Source organism: Hemiscyllium ocellatum, chromosome 4, assembly GCF_020745735.1.
Source record: "Hemiscyllium ocellatum isolate sHemOce1 chromosome 4, sHemOce1.pat.X.cur, whole genome shotgun sequence".
Lineage (NCBI taxonomy): Eukaryota > Metazoa > Chordata > Chondrichthyes > Orectolobiformes > Hemiscylliidae > Hemiscyllium > Hemiscyllium ocellatum.
In genome coordinates, this window is record NC_083404.1 from 112,545,530 (window position 1) to 112,566,783 (window position 21,254).

General features: G+C 38.3%; 1 protein-coding gene across 2 annotated transcripts in view; it reads left to right on the plus strand.

The window, feature by feature from the left end:
- phf20l1 (PHD finger protein 20 like 1) overlaps positions 1-21,254 on the plus strand; it is a 126,833-nt gene that overhangs the window by 23,482 nt on the left and 82,097 nt on the right. For both annotated transcript variants that reach the window (XM_060823774.1, XM_060823775.1), the window contains exons 7-9: positions 6,803-7,013; positions 9,864-9,998; positions 11,366-11,448. In XM_060823774.1, coding sequence (XP_060679757.1) covers positions 6,803-7,013; positions 9,864-9,998; positions 11,366-11,448 — 429 coding nt within the window. The remainder of the gene's footprint in view (positions 1-6,802; positions 7,014-9,863; positions 9,999-11,365; positions 11,449-21,254) is intronic.

The following is a 21,254-nucleotide window of genomic DNA, read 5'->3' on the forward strand; positions in this document are numbered from 1 at the left end:
AGCAACCACATCCATCCTTCTATCTACCAGCTATGACTTCAACTAGTAAACTAAAGTAGAAATTGCCATATAAATTCAGCCAGCATCTGTGGAGACAAAGCAGAACTAACGTTTTTGGTCAAATACCCCTTTGTTAGAATATAAATTGCTTGGCTTCCTTGATATCTTAATTGGCGACTAACTCTTAAGCTTAACTCTGCAATTCAGCTTTTTTTTTTGTCCATGTTTAAGCCAAGCTATAATGTGGTCAGGAGCTGAGTGGACCTGGAGGAACTGCAACTTGGTGTCAGTGAGCAGATTGTTGTTTGATAGAACTGTTGATGACACCTTCCATCACTTTACCGATCATCGAGAGCACAGACTGATTGGGCTGTAATTGGCAGGGTGGATTCTTCTGCTTTTTTCCTGTGCATGTTTCCACATTGTCAGTCAATGCCAATATACTATCTGTACCAGAACAACTTGGCTAGGATTGCGACAAGTTCTGGAGCACAGGTCTTCAGTGCTGTTGTTGGACTGTTGTCAAGGCCCATAGCCAGTGCTGTATCCAGTGTCTCCAACATTTTCTTGGGATCATATGGAATGATTTGCATTAGTTGAAGACTGGCATTTGTGATGCAGACGGAGACTGAGATGGATCATTCACTTAGCATTTCTGTCTGAAGATTCCTGCAACTGTTATTCTTATCTTTTACCCTGAGATGCTGGACCATTTTAATTGTAGAGGATGGCAATAGATGTGGGTCCTTTTACTCCAGTGAGTAGTTTCATTGTTCATAATTGGATAAGCAGGACTGCAGAGCTTAAGTCTGATTCTGTTGGTTGTGGGCTGGCTTAACTCTATTGCTTACTGCTTATGCTGCTTATCATACAGTTAGTTTGGTTTACTAGCTTCATTAGTTGACACCTCATTGCTAGATATGTCTGGTGCTGCTCCTGGCATTCCCTCTCTATACTCTCTCTGAATCAAGATTGTTTCTCTGGCTAGATGGTACTGGCTGAGTGGGTGATATGCCAGACCATAAATTTGCATGTTGTATCGAGTCTACTGTTATACACTTCTGAGTGCTAGATCCATTCAAAGTCTGTCCCACTTATCACAGTGATCATGCTGCACAGCATGGAGGATATTTTCAATGAGAAGGTGGTATTTCATCTCCATAAGTACTATATAGTGTTCACTCTTACCCATACTGTCTTGAACAGATGTGTCTATGGCAGGCAGGTCGGTAGGGTGATGGCAAGTATGTTTTTCCCCTCTTATTGCTTCCCTCACCATCTACTGCAGATGCAGTCTAGCAGCGATGTCCTTTACGACATCATCAGATTGCTCAGTAGTACTACTGTCGCCTCGCACACAGTGGTGGACAATGAAATCCCACACCGAGTACGTTTTAAATCCTTGTCTCCCTCAGTGCCTACTCTAAATGTTGTTCAATATGGAGGAATGCTGATTCATCAGCTGAGAGAAGATGCTACATGGTAATTAGCAGGAGGTTTCCTTGCCTGTATTTAACCTGATGCCATGAGACAATGAGAAAAGAATCTAGTCAAACAGTCAGGGCAGGCAGAGACAAAGCCGAGAACAAGGTAGGACTGATGAATTAAACTGTAGTTATTTCAATGCAAGAGGTCCAACAGGGAAGGCAGATGAACTCAGGGCATGGTTAGGAACATGGGACTGGATATCATAGCAATTACAGAAACATGGCTCAGGGATGGACAGGACTAGCAATTTAATGTTCCAAGGTACAAATGTTACAGGAATGACAGAAAGGGAGGCATGAGAGGAAGGAGATTTGCATTTTTGAGAATGGATAGTATTACAACTGTATTGAAGGAGGATATTTATGGAAGTACATCCAGGGAAGTTATTTGGGTGGAACTGAGAAATAAGAAAGGGATGATCACCTTACTGGGATTGTATTATAGATCCCCTAATAGGCAGGGGGAAATTGTTTCTCAAACTTGTAAGGAGATCTCAGTTACCTGTAAGAATAATAGGGTGGTTATGGTAGTGGATTTTAACTTTCCAATCATAGACTGGAATAGTGTTCATGATTTAGATGGAGAGGGATTTTGTTACGCATGTACAAGAACATTCAGTATGTGGGTGTACCTACTAGAGAAGGTGCAAAACTTGACTGATTTGTCGGAAAAAAGGCAGGGCAGGTGACTGAGGTGTCAGTGGGGGAGCACTTTGGGGCCTGCGACCACAATTCTGTTAGTTTTAAAATAGTGATGGAAATGGTTAGATCAGATCTAAAAGTTGAAGTTCTAAATTGGAGGAAGGCTCATTTTTTGTTGTTAGGCAAGAACTTTCAAAAGCTGATTGGGGTCAGATGATCGCAGGTAAAGGGACGTTTGGAAAATGGGAAGGCTTCCGAAATGAGATAACAAGAGTCCAGAGACCAGTATATTCCTGTTAGGGTGAAAGGAAAGGCTGGTAGGTGTAGGGAATGCTGGATGATGAAAGAAATTGAGGATTTAGTTAAGAAAAAGAAAGAAGCACATGTCAGGTATAGACAGGATAGATAGAGTGAATCCCTAAAGTATAAAGGCAGTGGGAGCATACTTAAGAAGGAAATCGGGAGGGCCAAAAGGGGACATGAGATAGCTTTGGTAAATAGAGTTAAGGAGAAGCCAAAGGATTTTTTACAAATACATTCAGGACAAAAGGGTAACTAGGGAGAGAATAGGGCCCCTCAAAGATCAGCATAGTGGCCTTTGTGTGGAGCCACAGGAGACTGGGAGATAGTAAACAAGTATTTTGCATCAGTGTTTACTGTGGAAAAGAATATGGAAGATTATAGAATATAGGGAAATAGATGGTGATGTCTTGAAAAGTGTCCATATTACAGTGGAGGGAATGCTGGATTTCTTGAAATGTGTAAAAGTGGATAAATCCCCAGGACCTGATCAGATGTACCCTAGAACTCTGTGAGAAGCTGGGGAAGTGATTACTGGGTGTCTCAAGAGATACTTGTATCATCGATGGTCACAGGTGAGGTGCCGGAAAACCTGGAGGTTGGCTAACGTGGTGCCACTGTTTTAGAAGGGTGGTAAGGACAAGCCAGGGAGCAAAGACCTGTGAGCCTGATGTCGGTAGTGGGCAAGTTGTTGGAGGGAATCCTGAGGGACAGTATATATGTGTATTTGGAAAGGCAAGGACTGCTTAGGGATAGTCAGCATGATTTTGCGCATGGGAAATCATGTCTCATAAACTTGATTGAGCTTTTTGAAGAAGTAACAAAGAGGATTGAGGGCAGAGCAGTAGACATGATCCATATGGACTTCAGTAAGGCATTCCACAAGGTTCCCTATGGGAGACTGGTTAGCAAGGTTACATCTCATGGAATACAGGGAGAACTAGCCATTTGGATGCAGAACTGGGTCAAAGGTAGAAGACTGAGTGTGGTTGGGGAGGGTAGTTTTTCAGACTGGTGGCATTTGTCCAGTGGAGTGCCACAAGGATCGGTGTTGGTCCACTACTTTTTGTCATTTATATAATTGATTTGGATGTAAGCATAAATAATATAGTTAATAAGTTTGCAGTTGACACCAGAATTAGAGGCGTAGTGGACAGCGAAGAAGGTTACCTTAGATTAGTACAGGATCTTGATCAGATGGGCCAATGACTGAGGAGTGGCAGATGGAGTTTAATTTAGATAAATGCGCGATACTGCATTTTGGGAAAGCAAATCCTAGCAGCACTTGTACACTTAATAGTAAGGTCCTAGGGAGTGTTGCTGAACAGATACCTCTGAGTACAGGTTAATTGCTCCACGAAAGTGGTGTCACAGAGGGATAGGATAGTGAAGAAGGCGATTGGTATGCTTCCTTTAATGGTCAGAATATTGAGGAGTTGGGAGGTCATGTTGCGGCTGTACAGGACATTGGTTAGACCACTTTTGGACTATTGCATACAATTCTGGTCTCCTTCCTATCGTAACAATGTTGTGAAATTTGAAAGGGTTAGAAAAGATTTACAGGATGTTGTCGAGTTTGGAGGATTTGAGCTATACGGAGAGGTTGAGTAGGCTGGAGCTATTTTCTCTGGAACGTTGGAGGCTGAGGGTTGACCTTATAGAGGTTTATAAAATCATGAGGGGCATGGATAGGGTAAATAATCAAGGTCTTTTCCCTTGGTTGGGGGAGCCCAGAGCTAGTGGGCGTAGGTTTAGGGTGAGATGCGATGTAAAACACCTAAGCAATTTTTCACACAGGGTGGTGCGTGTGTGAAATGGGCTGCCAGAGGAAGTGATGGAGGAGAGTACAATTGCAACATTTAAAAGGTGTCTGGATGGGTATATAAATAGGAAAGGTTTGAAGGCTTATGGGCCGGATGCTGGCAGATGTGATTAGATTGGGTTGGGATGTCTTGTTGGCATCGAGTTGGACTGGAGGATCTGTTTTTGTGCTGTACATCTCTATGACCCTGTGTCAGTGGTTTCATGGTCATCAGTAGATTATTAATTCCAGAAGTTTTAGTGTATTTGAAATCGGGTGTGGCAGGATTTAAACCCAGCTCCCCTGACCTGAGCGGAGTTTCTGGATTAATAATCCACAGATTATACGATTTTGGTATCTATTTTCCCACCCCGCCACCCAACTCTTGTCACAGCCCAGAACAAGTTATTTGGCAAACTGCTGCTTAACTAAATGTATGTGTTGCGCACAAGTTTTAATTCCAGCCAAATTCTTCCATTTCATTTCCTGTTTATTCCTTTGCCCCGAGTTTTCATTTATTCCATATAATTTTGCTACTTGCCTCCACTAATCATTGTGTAATAAAGTTTCTCATTGTAATTCTTTGGGTTAAACTTTTTGCTTTGGATTCATTATTGGATTTATTAGTGACTTTATTGAAAGTTTAACTTTATTCTGTTTCACAGTGAAAAATTTGTCTGGGTCAAGTACTTTTATAATTTCAAAGACCCATTGGTCTACCTTCCAAACCTTGTAGAAGAGAGCCTCAGCTGTGAACAGTTCATCTTGAAAAACATTATCTCAAGTTCTGATATCAAACTTGGGAATATTTTTGAATTTTCTACTGTGCCTCTGCATTCTTTTTGTAAGGAACCCAGACCTGTGCATTTTTAAAATTGCCTGGTTAGCTTATGTTACCACTCTAAATCTTTTTAAAAATCTTTTGCTCCTTATCTCTGTGCTTCCCTGGCCCATTTTGATCTTTATTTCCTCAAACTATCTGTAGTTTGCTTACTCATTATTCCAAAGTGAAGAATAAGCAGACTACCTATTATTTTACATGCCTTTATATGCTTATCTGCAATTAAAATTCAAGTTTTATGGCCATTCATTTCCCTACTTACAAATAGTGTTCACTGACTTCCTGTGATCAATAGGTAATATGTTTAAAGTCCTGCATGCAACACGTGGCATTTCATGCAGCTTTGCAAAGTCAAGGGAAAGCTACCTAAAGCAATTGAGTACATTGCACTAATTGAATCAATTAATTTTCTTTGCCACATGTAAAATTGATCTTAATTTATGAATTATCTCATTATAAATTTCTCTGTATATGATCAAACTTAGATAAATTTACTTTAACTGAATGCTGTTTCCATTTATGCACCTGTGTTAATAAATTTTAGTGTTACCCACAAGCCATTGATAAATATTATTTACATGTAAGGTAATGATGGAGTTGAGAGAAACTAAAATATCTCTTTCCATAGAACTATCATAAACTACTCCATAGAGCTAAAGATTCTGCCATACTTGACATAGCAAAATTGAATGAGAAATGTTGACTTTGATATTTGCAACAGTAAATGTAAAACTGTGTACATATAGCAAGGTTTGAAGATAGGAAGTTTGTACTGCACACAATTTATAATATATAGCGAAACTTCATTATCCTGCATTTCTCCAATTGGCATTTTGATAACTTTTTTTTTAAAAGCTAAATATTTTCAAGGTTCAGATAATTATTTTTAAAAAACGAACAGTCTGTCCTACTCATATAACCGTATAAAATTTGTCAAAGTCTATGATAGTTATCACTGATCTATCCTTGCTCTGGTCTTAGCTTTCCACTGTACTCGAGCACCATGTTTTCTCAGCACCGTTCACTAGATTCAGTTGCTCCTTCGTGACATTAACATTAATTTTTGATTGGCCAGTATCATCATTTCTCACGCATGTCATGTGAAAAATTTACTGTAATTATTGTAACTATATGCATACAACATTTATGGGCCTTCAAATCCTCTGATCATAGAATCCACAGCATTTGTTTAAAGTGCTTTTGGGGAGGAAAAGGAAAAGATACATTCTTTTGTTCTGAGTTGGGACAACTGACATTTTGTCCATGAGCAGTATTAAGATAAACTGGAAATCAATAATGGTCAGTGTTTATTTCCAATAGTTCTCATCAAATCTAAATGTGTTGGCTCTCGATGTGTTGAGTAAGGTTCTACTGGTAATGGTGATCATCCTGTACTAAGGCATTGAGTAATTAAGGTAAAACACAATTCTCTCTTAACCACTAATCCATTTCTAGCTATTGCCATTACATTGCAGTAAGGAACAACAGACCTGCCTGATGCTTTCCTCTGGAATTGGGCACACAGGCCATATGTATTTCCTCCTCCACTGCACCCAAAATCAGCTACCTCAGCACACTTTAGGGGACCCGACCTGAAACCCTGGTGGATAAACTTCTGAAACTTTGAGGAAAAAATATGTTGAGACTTCAGAGTTGCGACGCTCTTCTACTTTTTTTTTCCCTCTTCTCTCAAATGAAATGATTCTGAAGGATGGAACGTTTTCTTCATAGGACTGGTTAGCTCTTGTTAAAGCTGCTACAGCAGCAGCAGCTGCTGCAAAGAATAAGACAGTCGGCAAACCCAGGGTTAATAAGGAAAAGATGGAGAGAAAAGTGGGGAGAGGATCCCACTTCAAGAAAGGGAGAGTGATGTCAGAAGTTAAAGAACCAGAGGAAGAAGTGCACAAAAAAACAGAAGAACTTGCATCTTTTGCTATCTCAGGTTAGTGTAATTTATATAATACCCGACTTTAATGTATCAGACAAAATTTAACACAACCATGCAGAGAGAAATTATGACAGATGACCAAAGGTTAGTCATTGTTTAGTGTGAAGTTTTGATAAGGTTTATAAGAGAACTGTTGAGGGAACAAACCCAGAGCTTGGGCCCCATGAAGTTGAATGCAAATTAAGTTTTAAATAGCAAAATTTTCCTTTGTCTTGCACGCAATCTAACCAGGCCCAGAGAATTGGGAACTTTGAAGTAGGAATTGCTAATATAAATTACAGCACAGAAAGGGGACATTTCATCCTATCACTCCCACTTGATGGTTTATTCTCAACAGAAGCAATCATCCTCTTCTTTTATGCCCATTCAGATCTCTTCCCTTTGTTTTTATTTTCCTTTGGCCACCTATTCTAATTCTTCAAATGTTAGCTAGTGCACAATGAAACTAGATTCAAATAATTTTTGCTGTGATTGCTCCCTTGTTCTTAACAGTAAATTGCTATAGAATTCCTACACTGTGGAAGCAGGGTCCTTGGCAAAGTAAGACAGCATTGCTAACCACTGTGCTACCATGCTGCCCACATAGTGACTCTGCTATTTCTGTCCTTGCTCTGAAAGCTACCCGTGTATGATCTGCTATCAGGATGAAATATTTCTCGGTCTGGGAATTAGACTAAGGTGTTAACCTAGAAGTATTCTGTATGTATGATCTTTGTTTTCTGGCCTGTGGCCACTGACTGACAGTCTGGGTGCTGAAGAGCAAAGGAATTTGTGTACATGTGTATATAGCACTTGTAACTTTTGCACAGGTATGAATTGTAGTCAGAAAGACACATGGAATGCTGGCTTTATTATAATTTTTCTGGAATAGAGCAGGGAAATGTCAGTTTTATAGAGACTTTGTCAGACCCCCACCATTGTGCATTGTTCAATTTCGGTATTACTCTTCAAAGGAATATTGATTTGTCTGAATTTCACTTGAGCATTTTGAAGGTTGTGTTATGAAGACAAGTTATTGCCTTGATTTTGGTAGTTTGAGAGTTGATGTAATTGAGGACTGTTATTGGGACTGAATCAAGCTGGTTATCTGTTTCCCAAATGGACAGCATGGATACGTGCACAGCGTCCAACTCCAGTTTTGTACATTTTTGTTTGTATTTCTGCATTGATGAAATGTCTGAAATGTAAATACAAATGCATTGTTTTTCATGGAGAATATTTAAAATTGAAGTTTGACTCAACCATAAGGAGATATTAGAAATGCTTGGCCAGAGATTTTAAGGAGCGTCTTAAAGCAAGACTGGCCGGAAGTTTAAAAACTAGTTTCGGTAGTTAATGCCAGAGGTAATGGCCTTGTAGCTGAAGGTGTCAAAATTGTACCAACACATGCACAATTTGCATTTACATAGCAGCTCTTTGTCCTTGGGCTGTCCCAGAAAGTACAGTTTTCAGCCAAATTAATTATGCTGGTCTGTATATTTCCAGAATTTTCTGTCTTTTAGATTTGCAACAACTTTACTCGTTTGCATTTATATTCTGCACACTAAGATGAGAATTAATTTTCATCCACACAAATGAGAGATGACTAAGTAATCTGCATTAGGTGACTGTCCCAAAAGATGGTATCAGTGGCAATGCAGCTTTCACTCCATACAAGAGGAGACCATCTGCCGTGACTAAAGGTTCTGATTGGATGAAGGGATGCATCTGTTACCCCTCATCCAAGGCAAGGAGGCTGAAACTGAGAAGTGTTAGTATTGTCAGGTCACCATACTCTCTCATTTTCAATGGCATTTTGTAGCTTGCAGTTCATTTGTGATGAAGATCCCTTAACTGCTGCATGACATATGAACAAAAATGAGGATTAACAGCTCATGTTAGAATTTTCCAAATTGCAGTGTATTATATTTAGGCTCTTAAAGATTAAGAATCAAGAAATATCATGGACTTTTCAAATATTTTCTAGTTCTTTAAATATCAACTTTTCAGTATTTTAGTTTTATCTATTAGTGTATCTGCTAGAGCCTGTTGCTGTATTATTTAGAATCCCCCTGAGGTATATTCTGTCATTCCCCCAGGGAATAGACCCACTCCAAATATCAACGGCTCAGCTGTTAGTGAATTACGTACAAGGAGTAAACATTTAGTTTAGAATATTAATGACCCCAAAAGGTCTTTGCATTGCCTAATCCAATGTTGTTTTGAAGTGCAGTTTGTATATAAATGACAATACCAATATAGTTCTGACAGGTAATGTTTCAGAAATTGATTGACTGTTTTGGAAAAAAATAGCAAAGGTCAAGCAGTGCTTGTGAAGTTGTAGAGGTTCAAGGAGTCAACACTTAACAGAAACAAAGAAAGAAAGAAATATAAAAGTTATTATTAAACACATGATCAGGGCTCTGAACAAAATATGAATGAATGTGATTAAGTGCCATAGAATATAATGTTTTGAACCAGTTGATTAGAAAATAGCTGTAATGGCTCCTGAGCCACTGTAACCTTATTGCAGCAGAGAAGGCCAACTGGTAAACAATGTGAGCTGCAGGGCAAATAGATATTGAGATCTTTACAGAAAAATTTAAGTGGTTGAATTTGCCTTTTATTTTACATGAAGTATAGATATTGGGGCAAGATACAAAATAGATTATGCACTATTTCATTGCATTTAGGGACATCTATTGTCAGAAATAGCAGTGTTTAATTGACAAAGATCGGTGATTATATCATTGTAGGAGTTTATTTGTCTCTACTCAAAGTAAATCGACTTGAAATCTTAATTAATTTCAGTAAAGATCTGTACTGTGATGTTGAACCTTGATGACGACTATTTTTGTTACTCAGGAAACTCTGAGCCATTGACCTTTGATGAGCCAAAGCAGACTTTCGGACATGCAGAAACATCAGGCGCAAGGAAGAGGAAAACTAGTGTCATTTGTTCATTCCAGGCAAAAAGAGCACGCCTCAACAAAATCACAGGTTAGAATTAATTGAAAATTCAAGTGCTGGCCTATTTTTGGTCATTTGGATGTCTGTTCTGTGTAAAACCCTATCAGCCTGTTTTGAGTTTCCAAAAACAAATTGCTTAGTAAGTCACAAGAGGCATTCTGTTTATCAGGTCTGAAGTACTGTCATTTCCCTGTAGGGACACAGCAGAACTAGTAGGTAGAGTTTAGTTGGTGCTCTGCTTATGAGTTTTAATTATCAGCTATCAGACTTGTAGTAATCAAATTAGTGAGATTCTGTTGTATGACATGGAATTTGGAACATTTTATTGAGAGCGACAATTGTTTAGTGATAATGTCACTGGACTTATAATGTAGAGACCTGTATGAATCACATTGGATTCAAATTCTACCATGACAACTGTTGCATTCAATTAATAAAATCTGGACTGTAAAGCTAGTGTCCATAATGGCGACCGTGAAACTGTATTTGATATTTATAAAAATACGTCTAGATTATTAATGACCTTTTTGGGAAGGAATCTATCATTCTTATCCATTGTGATCCACTTGTTGCTCCAGACTGTCAGCCTTCTTGGTGATTCTTAGATGAATTCTGCAAGGTCTAGCAAGCCACTATTTTGAGTAGAATTGGGATGAGCAACAAGTGATGCTGCCAATGATGATCGTTTTCATTTTGTTCACTTTATTTTTACTTCTTTTTCTCCCAAATTTAAATATTCCATGTGCATTTTTTCCCCAACGAGAAGGGAGCATCTAATCATGAATTATTTTCTGGATGAAACCTGACTCCAGAAGCCAATCTTTTCTGCTCATTAGGTATCAGACACGAAGATCTGCATAATCATTGCAGTAAGAGAGGCTTTTGTTTTTGTTGAAGCCTTGTTCCTGCACTTAGTAAACATATATGGAAAACCTGAACTGCAAATTAAACTACTATGCAGTAGTTTTGCAGCTGGCATCTTCCACTAAGTATGGTCTCCAGTTCAATAAGATGTCTGCTTACCCCATAAACAGCAACGTATGCACAATTTCACTGGTGCCAGCTGCAGAAGCTGTACGTCCCAGCAATTGACTAATCAAGTCAAGTAGCATATCTCTTCAGTTGTTCTCATAAGCTAATATAAATCTGACCCCTGAAGCAACACTAACTTTGTTGTATAAAGTAATCTTTCTCTGTAGAGCTCAGTATTGTAGGGTTCAGCATAACTGTACAGAAAAAGTAAAATGTGAGCCACAGAAAACCTTCCCCTCTTCCTTCGGAAGATTGAATAGAGAATGGGGTATTAAAATTATACTTTTTTAAAATTTGTTTTGTACTTCATTGGAAAAATGAGTAAATATACTGACAATAGTGTTCTTCATAATTCTGTGCTGCAGGTCTGTTGGCATCAAAAGCTGTGAGTGGTGATGGTTCAGAAATGCTGGAAGATGGTATTGGAAGTCACCATGTGCCTGATCAGGTATGAATGAAGTATTTTTAAACATGTTTTAGAGTAACCCTACACAAAGCTGGAGAAAGTAAAGATTGTGGTTGGAAGGACAGCAAATGCCTAATACAAGTTTCATAAGCCTATAAATTTCAGAGCAAGTTGTAATGTTTATGGAAGTGTTTTTTTAAATTGCTTTTCATGGTTTAGGGTTGTGTGAACGGCCCTGTGTATTTGGATACATTTGGAGAGCCCTAAAACAGACTTAGTTTGCACCTTCATAATCTTTGTAGTCTTGGAAGCATGTCAAAATAATGGTATATTAGAACTTGTTTTTAAGTTTAACTAATAAGAAATGTTGGTAAACAGTAAAAAGTGAATGTTAGAACATATTAATTTTTATACTTGACCAAATTGGCTGTGTAATGGCAAATTCTGATTTTCAACTGTTGCAAAGAACTGAAGTATTTTTGAATATGTTTTCTCTCATGCCATTTATGAAAATTACTTGGCTTGTATCTTTTCAAAATGAATTGTAAAAGCCAAGCTGATATTTTTGTGAAAAATACTAACATTAATCCAGTGAATTTAAATAAATTATTTTTAAATCGGCATATTTGTTCTCTTCCAAAAGAGGTTTGTAATTGACTGAGCCACTTATACTCTCCTTGATCCCTTTACCTATCAGTCTCAACCAAGCTAATTCTTGCAATGGCTGTATTCAACTGATACAGTTTCTGTGGATTAGGCTCAAGAAGTTACTATGTTTGCATTCCACAGTTATTTTGGTTTCTGTCTCAGGTAGTCACCCTTAAGATGTTGAAAATGTAGTGTAGAAAAGCACATGAAGCTTTTCTTTACCTGGTAATAGTATTGAGACTTCCTTCCCCAATTTTCCTCTTTTTAACTTTTAATTTTTAACTTGTTTCTTAGAAGTGCAAGTTAACATTAAGTACAAGTTGTCTTTTACTTTGGATCTCTGTTACTGTTTCTGGGATAGTGGAAGCTTTTGTAGAGGAAGAAAGTAAAAATATCCAAGCATTTTATAATTTTAAGTAAATTATATATTCAGGGCAAGAACAACTTTCATTAATATGTGCGTTTTGTTTTAACAGCATTTTTAAAGTGCTTTGAATTGTTATAAAATTTGATGATTAGCTGGTGAAAATTAGAGCAGAATACAAAAAGATTGATCTAAGATTTTTAGGTCCATAACAAAGCAGGGTCAAGTCAGAGGTTTAATGAGGCAGTTCCAGAACTAGTTAGCTGAGCAGCTGAAATTGCAGCTACCAAAGGCAGAACAGTCAAGTGAGACTCTCAAGAATCCAAAACTGCTCAGTGTGGATATCTTGGAGGGGTGAAAAGGTAGAGGTGAGATCATTTGAGGATTTTTAAAGCCAAACTAGTTTTGTTGCTTAACTGGGAGCCATTGTAATTCAACAAGCACATGGACCTCGTCGAGTGTGAACACAGTTTTTGATGACCTCAACTCTAGGGACAGCGAATTGCTGGATAATTGCAGCAGGTCTGGCAACAACTGTGGAGATAAGTCAAAGTTAATGTTTGGGTCCAGTGAGCCATGTTTAGAAGAAACATCACTGGACCTGAAACTTTAACTATGATTTCTCTCAATAGATGCTGCCAGAGCTGTTGAGTGTTATCAGCAGTTTTTGTTTTTGTTGAAGTTAGAAGGACTTGGCTACAGGATGGGGGGGTTACTTGTTCCCTGCTTCTCTCAACCTACTGAAAGTTCAGAGAATAGAATCTGTTACACGAATTAAATAATTATTCCTTGAAGCCTAGTGGAATGCAGAAAGTGAGTGTGGTGCTGGAAAAGCACAGCAGGTCAGGTAGCATTCGAGGAGCAGGAGAATCGACATTTTGGGCAAAAGCCCATCATCAACCTCATTTTGGGCTTTTGCCCGAAATGTCAATTCTCCTGCTCCTCGAATGCTACCTGACCTGCTGTGCTTTTCCAGCACCGCACTCTAGCCTACTGGAATGTACTAAGGCCAAATTTGCCAATGATGCAAAATTAGGTGAGAAGGCAAGTGGTAAAGATGGCAAAATTTGACAGGGATATGGACAGGTTCAGTGGGTGAAAACCTGGCTGATGGAATGTGGAAAAAAATGGTTATGCGCTTTAACAGGTAAAAGGGAGCTATGAATATTATTTGCGTTGGGATAGACTGCATAAAGTTGCAATACTGGAGGAGTTTGGTGGTCCTCGTGCATGTCACAAAGATTGTTATCAGCAAAGCAAATGAACTGTTGGCCTTTATTCAAAGGACATGAAATTTAAAAATGAGGAGGTCACGCTAAAACTTTTCAAGCACTGGTTAGACCATGCTTGGAGTACTGAGCAGTTTAGTCCCCTTACCTGATGAAAAGGTTCACTCAGTTGATCCCAGGAATTAAGTGATTTTCTTCTGAAAACTTGAATGGGTTGTACTTGCACGTTTTGGAGTTTAAAATGAGAAGTGACCTTATTGAAACATACAACATTTATCGGGGGACTTGACAAAGCAGATGCAGAGAAATTATTTCCACTTATGAGAATATCCCAAGACCGGTGGACATAATCACATTGAAGGTGAGGAGAAATTTCTTCTGAGGGTCATGAACTGTTGGAATTCTTTGTTTTGAGGTTGAATTGTTACACATAAACAAAGCTGAGAGACTCAACATTTTAAACAGGGAATAGAGGGTTATGGGGATAAGGTGGGAAGGTGGAGTTGTTCTTATCAGATTAGCCATGATCTCAATGACCGAGCAGTCTCAGAGAGCCAAGTGGCCAGCTTCTACTCCTGTACCTTTATTGTCTTTTGGTCTTATTCAAAGGACGTGAAATTTAAAACCTTTACTAAAACTCCTGAAGTGAGGTGCTTTGTTTCGACTGGTGTTTTTCTAACATCATAGTTTTCTATGTAAGCTAAAAACTGCATACTCCACAAATTGAACTTTCTTTGTGAGACCTTGGTGTTTGGGACTTTGCATGGTAAAGAGGGAGGGCAGGTGTTTAATTACTTGAACTTTTTTGTTCACCTGTGCAAGGTGGGTGTCACTGGCTGTTAGCATTCATTGCCCATGCCGAGTTACCTTTGAACTGAATGGCTAGATTATTTCAGTGGGCAGAGAGTCAACCATGTTGCTGTGGATCTGGAGTTGCATGTAGGCTAGACGAGGTGAAGATGGCAGGTTTCCTTCTCCTGAATGGCATCAACAAACCAGATATGGTTTTCCTGACTATCAAGTGGTTTCATGGTCATCTGTCGATTTAATAATTCCACACTTTTTAAAGTTTTAAATTTAAATTCTTGTCGTGGCAGGATTCCAACCTGGGTCCCCAGAACATTATTTGAGTTGCCAGATTGATGGTCTAGCAATAAAACCTACACCATTGCCTCTCCATGCTTCCTGGGTTTCCTTTTTGTTTGGTTTCCAAATGTGGGGCGGCCCAGTGATTAGTACTGCTGCCTCACAGCACCAGGGACCCAGGTTCAATTCCAGCCTCTGGCGACTCTCTGTGTGGAGTTTGCACATTCTCCCCGTGTCTTCATGGGTTTCCTCTGGGTGCTCTGGTTTCCTCCCACCGTCCAAAGATGTGCAGGTCAAGTGAAATTGGCCATGCTAAATTGCCAATAGTGTTAGGTGCATTAGTCAGAGGGAAAATGGGTCTGGGTGGGTTACTCTTTGGAGGGTCAGTGTGGATTTGTTGGGCCGAAAGGCCTGTTTCCACATTGTAGGGAATCTAATCATATATCCAGTTACCATCACAAAAATCACCACTTCGCACTCTTTGCCCCTCATTTTGTGCGCATAAGAAGTAGGAGAGAACTTGGCCATTCGGTTCTACCATTGTGATTCTGATGATTGCCAACTCCACAATCCTGCCTTTTCTCTTTGAACCTTGATTCCTTTCCTGCCTGTCTGTTGCAGCCTTAAGCATGCTTAATGACCCAGCCTTAACAGCCCTCTGTGCTAAAGAATTATACAGATTCACTGCCCTCAGAATCAATTCCTCCTCATATCTGTCCTAAATGCGTAACTCTATTCTGAGATTATGCTCTCTGTTCCTAAACTCAAAGGAAATAATCTTTTCTCATCTACCTTGTCAACTTCTCTAAGAATCTTATATGTTTCACTAAGATCATGTCTCATTCTTCTGTGTTCCACGAGCACAGGCTCAATCTGCCTAACTCTCCTCATAAGATAATCTATTCATACCTAGTGTCAGCCTCATGACCTTTCTCTGGTGTCTCTAGTGCTGGTTTCTTTCAAAGGGGATTCAGAGGTGTTTACTGTATTCTAACTGGTCTGACTAGTGTCTTGTATAGTTTTAGCAAACTTTCTACTTTTATACTCAATTCCCTTTGAAGTAAAAGCCAAAAATCCTTTGTGTCAATGTAGCTTTTTTTTTTACCTGAATGTTTGTTTGCCATTGTTAATCATAGGAAGCATGCCCAAATTGTATACACTATCTAGATCTCATACTGTCAGACTATTCTTGCTAGCTAATTAATTAATATCCCAGTTTTGGCTTTTATTTCCTCTAAATGAGATTTATGGTGTTACCGTGCAAAATGTGTAGCCCATGTACAGATGATGTTCACTCCTGTACACGTCGATTTTTCTCTCAAATCAGTTTACTATTTACATAAGTAGGTACATACAACATATGAACCGTCCACCTTGTCTGCTATTGAACAAAATCAAGGCTGGTCTGATTGTAACCTCAAATCTACATTTCTGCCTATCCCTGATAGCCATTTAAACTCTTGCTTAACAAAAATCTATTGACCTCTGCCTTATAATCATCAAGCTCTCTGCCTTCACCACCTTTTTATGGAGTAACTTCAAAAGGCTGTCATCTCACTGAGAGAAACAATGCCTGATATCTGTGTTAAATTATCTAGGATATTTAAATAGTAACTTCCACAAGAGGGACAATCCCTGGCACATTCAACCTGGACAAACCCGTCAGGATTTCATATTTCAATCAAGTCACCTTTTAGCTTTCTAAACACCACAAAAGCTCAATTGGTCCAATATTTCGTAATCCTTTTCTGAATGGTTTCCATTGCATTTAGATCCCTCTTTAAATAAGGTGACCAGTACTGTGCCACAGTACTGCAGAGAGTCTCATAAGTACCTTCTATATTTAAGCATAACCTCTCTATCTACATATTCCGTTTCACACTCAATGAGCAACATTCTATTAGCTTTCCTAATTACTTGCTGTATCTAGGAATAGTGAAGACTGCAAATGCTGGAGAAGTAAGAGTTGATAAAGTGTGGCATTGGAAAAAGCACAGCACCATCAAGCAGCATCTGAGGAACAAAGAAATCAATGTCTTGGGTTTGCCCCTCCGTCACACCCGAAACGTCAAGTCTCTTGCTCTTCAGATGCTGCCTGACTGCTGTGCTTTTTCCAGTACTACACGTATTGACTCCTAATTGCTGTGTCTGCCTACTGAACTTAAATTCATGTGCAAGGGCACCCAGATATTTCTGCAATCTCTCACCAGTTAGAAAACATGCTGTTCCTTTTTATTCGTTCTCCCAAAGTTGACATTTTCTGCCATCATACTCCATTTTCAACATTTTTGCGCACTTAAAACCTATCTGTCTTTTTGTATATAATTTGTGGCTTCCTTATGCCCTCTTCACAACTTTTCAATTCTCCTCTTCTTCAAATAATATAGTATAGTGCTTAGTTTGACCTTTTTATATAATGCTTAACTTTTCATGGTTGGTGTGTAGGCACTCAGCTATTTTTTTCATCTACAGATCGATACTTGTGCCTTCCAAATTTCTCCTACCAAAATGTAATATCTCATGTTTATCTCTGTTAACCTTGGAGAAATCAACTGAAGTTTATTAATATCCTCCTGTAAATTTCTGCAGTGCTGTCCTTACTGACTGTCCTACCATGCCCTTCCAATTTACCATTACCCAAATTTAGAAATTGTAGTCTTGATTCAAAAATTCAATTAGTTAATGTAAATTGTGGATCGCAGTGATTCCAACACTGATACTTGTGCAATATCACTTGACACCTTCTGCCACGCTTGATTGCTTACCTTTCAGTTTGAGGCTGTATTTCAAATCTTGAAACCAACTAGCAAACCATTCTGCCACTTGTCCCTGAATCTACATTCTTAGACCTCCTTCAATGATCCATTTTGAGAAGCCTTTTTGAACTGATTTTAACTATCCAAATAAATTACATCTACATTGCCATTATCTATTCTCTCTTCACCTCAATAAAATTCTAAGAATGTTGATCAGCCGAGATTTTAACTTTTGAAACCCTTGTCAACTATTCATCATTACAGCTCACCCTGAATGTTCTTTCATTCTCATTAGTAAGGATCCCATTACTTTTCCAACCATTGATGTTTGACTGCCGGGCCTTTTTATTTTATGAACACTTTCTGCTTCCTTTTAATGAAGGAATCACTGTGGCTATTCTCTAGTCCCCTGGTATTATTATTATTATTATTATTATTATTATTATTATTATTATTACATATGATTGGTTCTGTCTTTACTGTCTCTTTAGATATCTTTTAAAATGTATGGGTGCAATCCATCAGGACTAAGGATTTCATTGTTTTTGAGTTTTAGTCTATTCAATATAATCCCCTCTTTATTTTAGTTGCAATAAGCATTATTCAATGACATGTACATGTTCCCATTCCCTTGTATATGCAATTGTGAAATAATTATATATTTACCATGCCTCTCATTATCATTATCCACCTTTTGTAAGTTGCCAGCTAATTTTCTGCAAATTTTCTTTTCTCAATTTATTTTATGACCCATGACAACCTCATTGAATGTGGGCACATCCATTTTGCTTTTGTTTGCTACTGCACATTAGCTAAATATTAAATTATGCAAAACTTCAAACCTCTTCCACCTTCATGTCTTTGAACTGAATTCTGTAGTTTTGTTGCATATCTGCAATCTGAAAATGGAGGTGCAAAATCTAGAAGATGAAAATCTGTTGAAATCTGATATTCCCAAAAATCTCACTTGTCACCTGTTCATTCCCTCTGCATGCTGTCGTTGTGTCACAATGTTAATGTCAACTGTGTTATCTTTTGTAGAATTGAAACTTGAATTTTCATGTTAAAAAGGAAAATATTTAGGAGGTTTCCTTAAAACCAATTTCTTTATGCCGATTTTTGCTCACATTCCTCTTTTCCCATTCTGCCATGTGCTAATAAAGCTCAATTGAAATTGAGTAGTAAGCAAAAGGTGACTGTTTGAACTGTGGTAATTTCATGTGTAGCATTTCTGCATTGTTTACGGCCCATTTGTTTTGAGGTGACTAATTGGAGTAGAGATATTAAAAAGAAATTATCTACTTAGTGCAATCTGCAAACTTAGATTGACACTGAGTAGGCCATGTGCAGCTATCAGATAAGACTCTGCCAAAATTAATTTCTGCATGTAAGCACCACCAACGTTGGAATTGCAGGGTTGGCAAATCTTCTAAAATGCAGTAGCATCAGAATTATTCCTTGTTATCATGAACTAAAAAAACAAAAAAGTCATGGAGCCAAAGTTGGAACTTTGGACACTGGCCTTGCTGGGATGTGTGTGTGTGTGTGTGTGTGTGTGTGTGTGTGTGTGTGAGAGAGAGAGTGAGAAGTATTGAAGGTGTGAAGGTGTTATGGCCAACTTCCTAATGAGCACAAGATGACAGCTCAAAATTCTTCTGTTTAAAAAGTTGCTAACTAACTTAAAAGAATTGTCATATTATTCACCTAGAGTGTATTCTACCAATTTGAAAATGGATTTTTTTTTGCTCGTTGGTGATTTTGGCTGTCTAGTCTCTAAACTGCATTACATGATCCAATGAACCATTACTGTAAAACCTCATAAGAGCATTGTCTGTCATAATTTTGTATTTCTATTTTGGCTATCTGTCTTCATTTAAGTAGAATTTAATTGAAAATACAGATTTTAACAGCCACACTTCACATTTTCCATCTCAGGCTTACACCTTGGTGTGAATGTTGTGCCAATGAAGAGGCATCCTGGATTCTTTTTATCATTCAGTTTCCTGTCTAGTTCTGGTGCTTAAATGTCGAATACTCAGATCTATTTCATTTTATTTGGTATTTATATATCTTGACTAGATAATTATTGAGCTTTGGGGAGCAGCTTAATTTAGAATATTCCACGTCCATTTCCATTAAACAGACAAAGCCCAGCTTGTTACTGAAAGCTGCTGTTATTTCCAGCAACACATTTTCAGCGTTATTCTGCATGTGCCAATTTAATTCTACAAGTAGATGCTGCTGTTTTACACTCTGCCCTTGTCAAGCACACTGAAGCTATATTCACTGTTGTCTAGTCTTTTTATAAATGTTGATGTCTGTAAGGAACTAGCTGACCTTCCTGAATAAAAGAAAAGAATTGGAGTAATGCCCAGTGATGGACTTATTGTTTGCTGCTTTCAATCTGGAGATTGTATTTTCTGTTGTACCTGTGTTGGTTGTTGTTAGATCTCTTCAATTAATTGTACTCCCTTGCTCTTTGCTTCTAGCCCAGTAAATGTTCTGCCCTTAAAGAATGTCTTGTCTGGGTCTATCTCGACTCTGTTATAGTCATACAGCATGGAAACAGATCATACGGATCAACTAATCCATGCTGACCCAATTTCCCAAACTAAACTAGCCCAACCTGTCTGCATTTGACCTGGATCCCTCCCAATCTTTCCGACTCAGTACTTATCCAAATGTCTTTTAAAATGTTACCCCTGTACCTGCACCCACCACTTCCTCTGGCAGTTCATCACATCCAGTAACCACTCTGTAAAAAGAATTGCTCTCATGTCATTTTTATAAATCGTACACCACCTTTCAACTTAAAAACATGCCCTTAGTTTTGAACTCTACCCCCTCGCGCCCCCCCCCCCCCCCCCCCCCCTGCAATTTTTGGGAAAATACCTTTGCTATTCACCTTATCTATACCATGGTGATTTTATAAACTAAGGTCACCCCTCAACCTCCTATGCGCCAGTGAAAACGGTCCCAGCCAATCCATCTTTTTTTTTAAAACTCAAACCCTCCATTTCCAACAACATCCTGGGAAATCTTTTCTGAAACATGAGGCTGACTCATGGACTCAATTTGTTTGCAAGGATAAGTGAGTCACATCTAGCAAAAGAAATCCTGAGAATCAACTTATGAATGCCAGAATCTGATTTAACTTGTACCAATGTGAAAACAATTGCTCGTTGCAGCTACACTGCAGAAACTGAACAACTGAAATGGGTTACAATCCTGACTCCAGGTTGATGCTAATTTCTGAGATGTAATCAGTACAAATTGAGAGTGTGAAGACAACTATAACAGATTGAATAGTTACATACTTGTAATTGTCATTTTTTCTACTTGTGATAACATTAGAATTGCAGAATACATCTTGGATTCCACATACTAAAAGTGAAAGTTGATTTACTGTGCTACTATTCAGTGCTGTTGATTTACACAGGCAAGAATATTATGGAAACTTGGATTGTAATCCCCAAAATATTTGAAAAGAAATGAGAGTTGCACTTTATGACCTGGATTTTAACCATTAAGATCATAATAAAATACCTTGACCTTTCTAAGGCAACTTATCATTTGAAGAGATCCTGACTAATATTTAACAAATGCTGATGAAATTTTCTATTTTGAATGCGCAACTTTACAGACCTATTGAAATTTGTTGTACTAATGCAGCAGAAACCAAAACTTTGAAATTTATTTGTTCAGTGAAATAGATACAAATAAGACAATTGTTTGGTATACAGTACTTAAACAATACTAATGGGC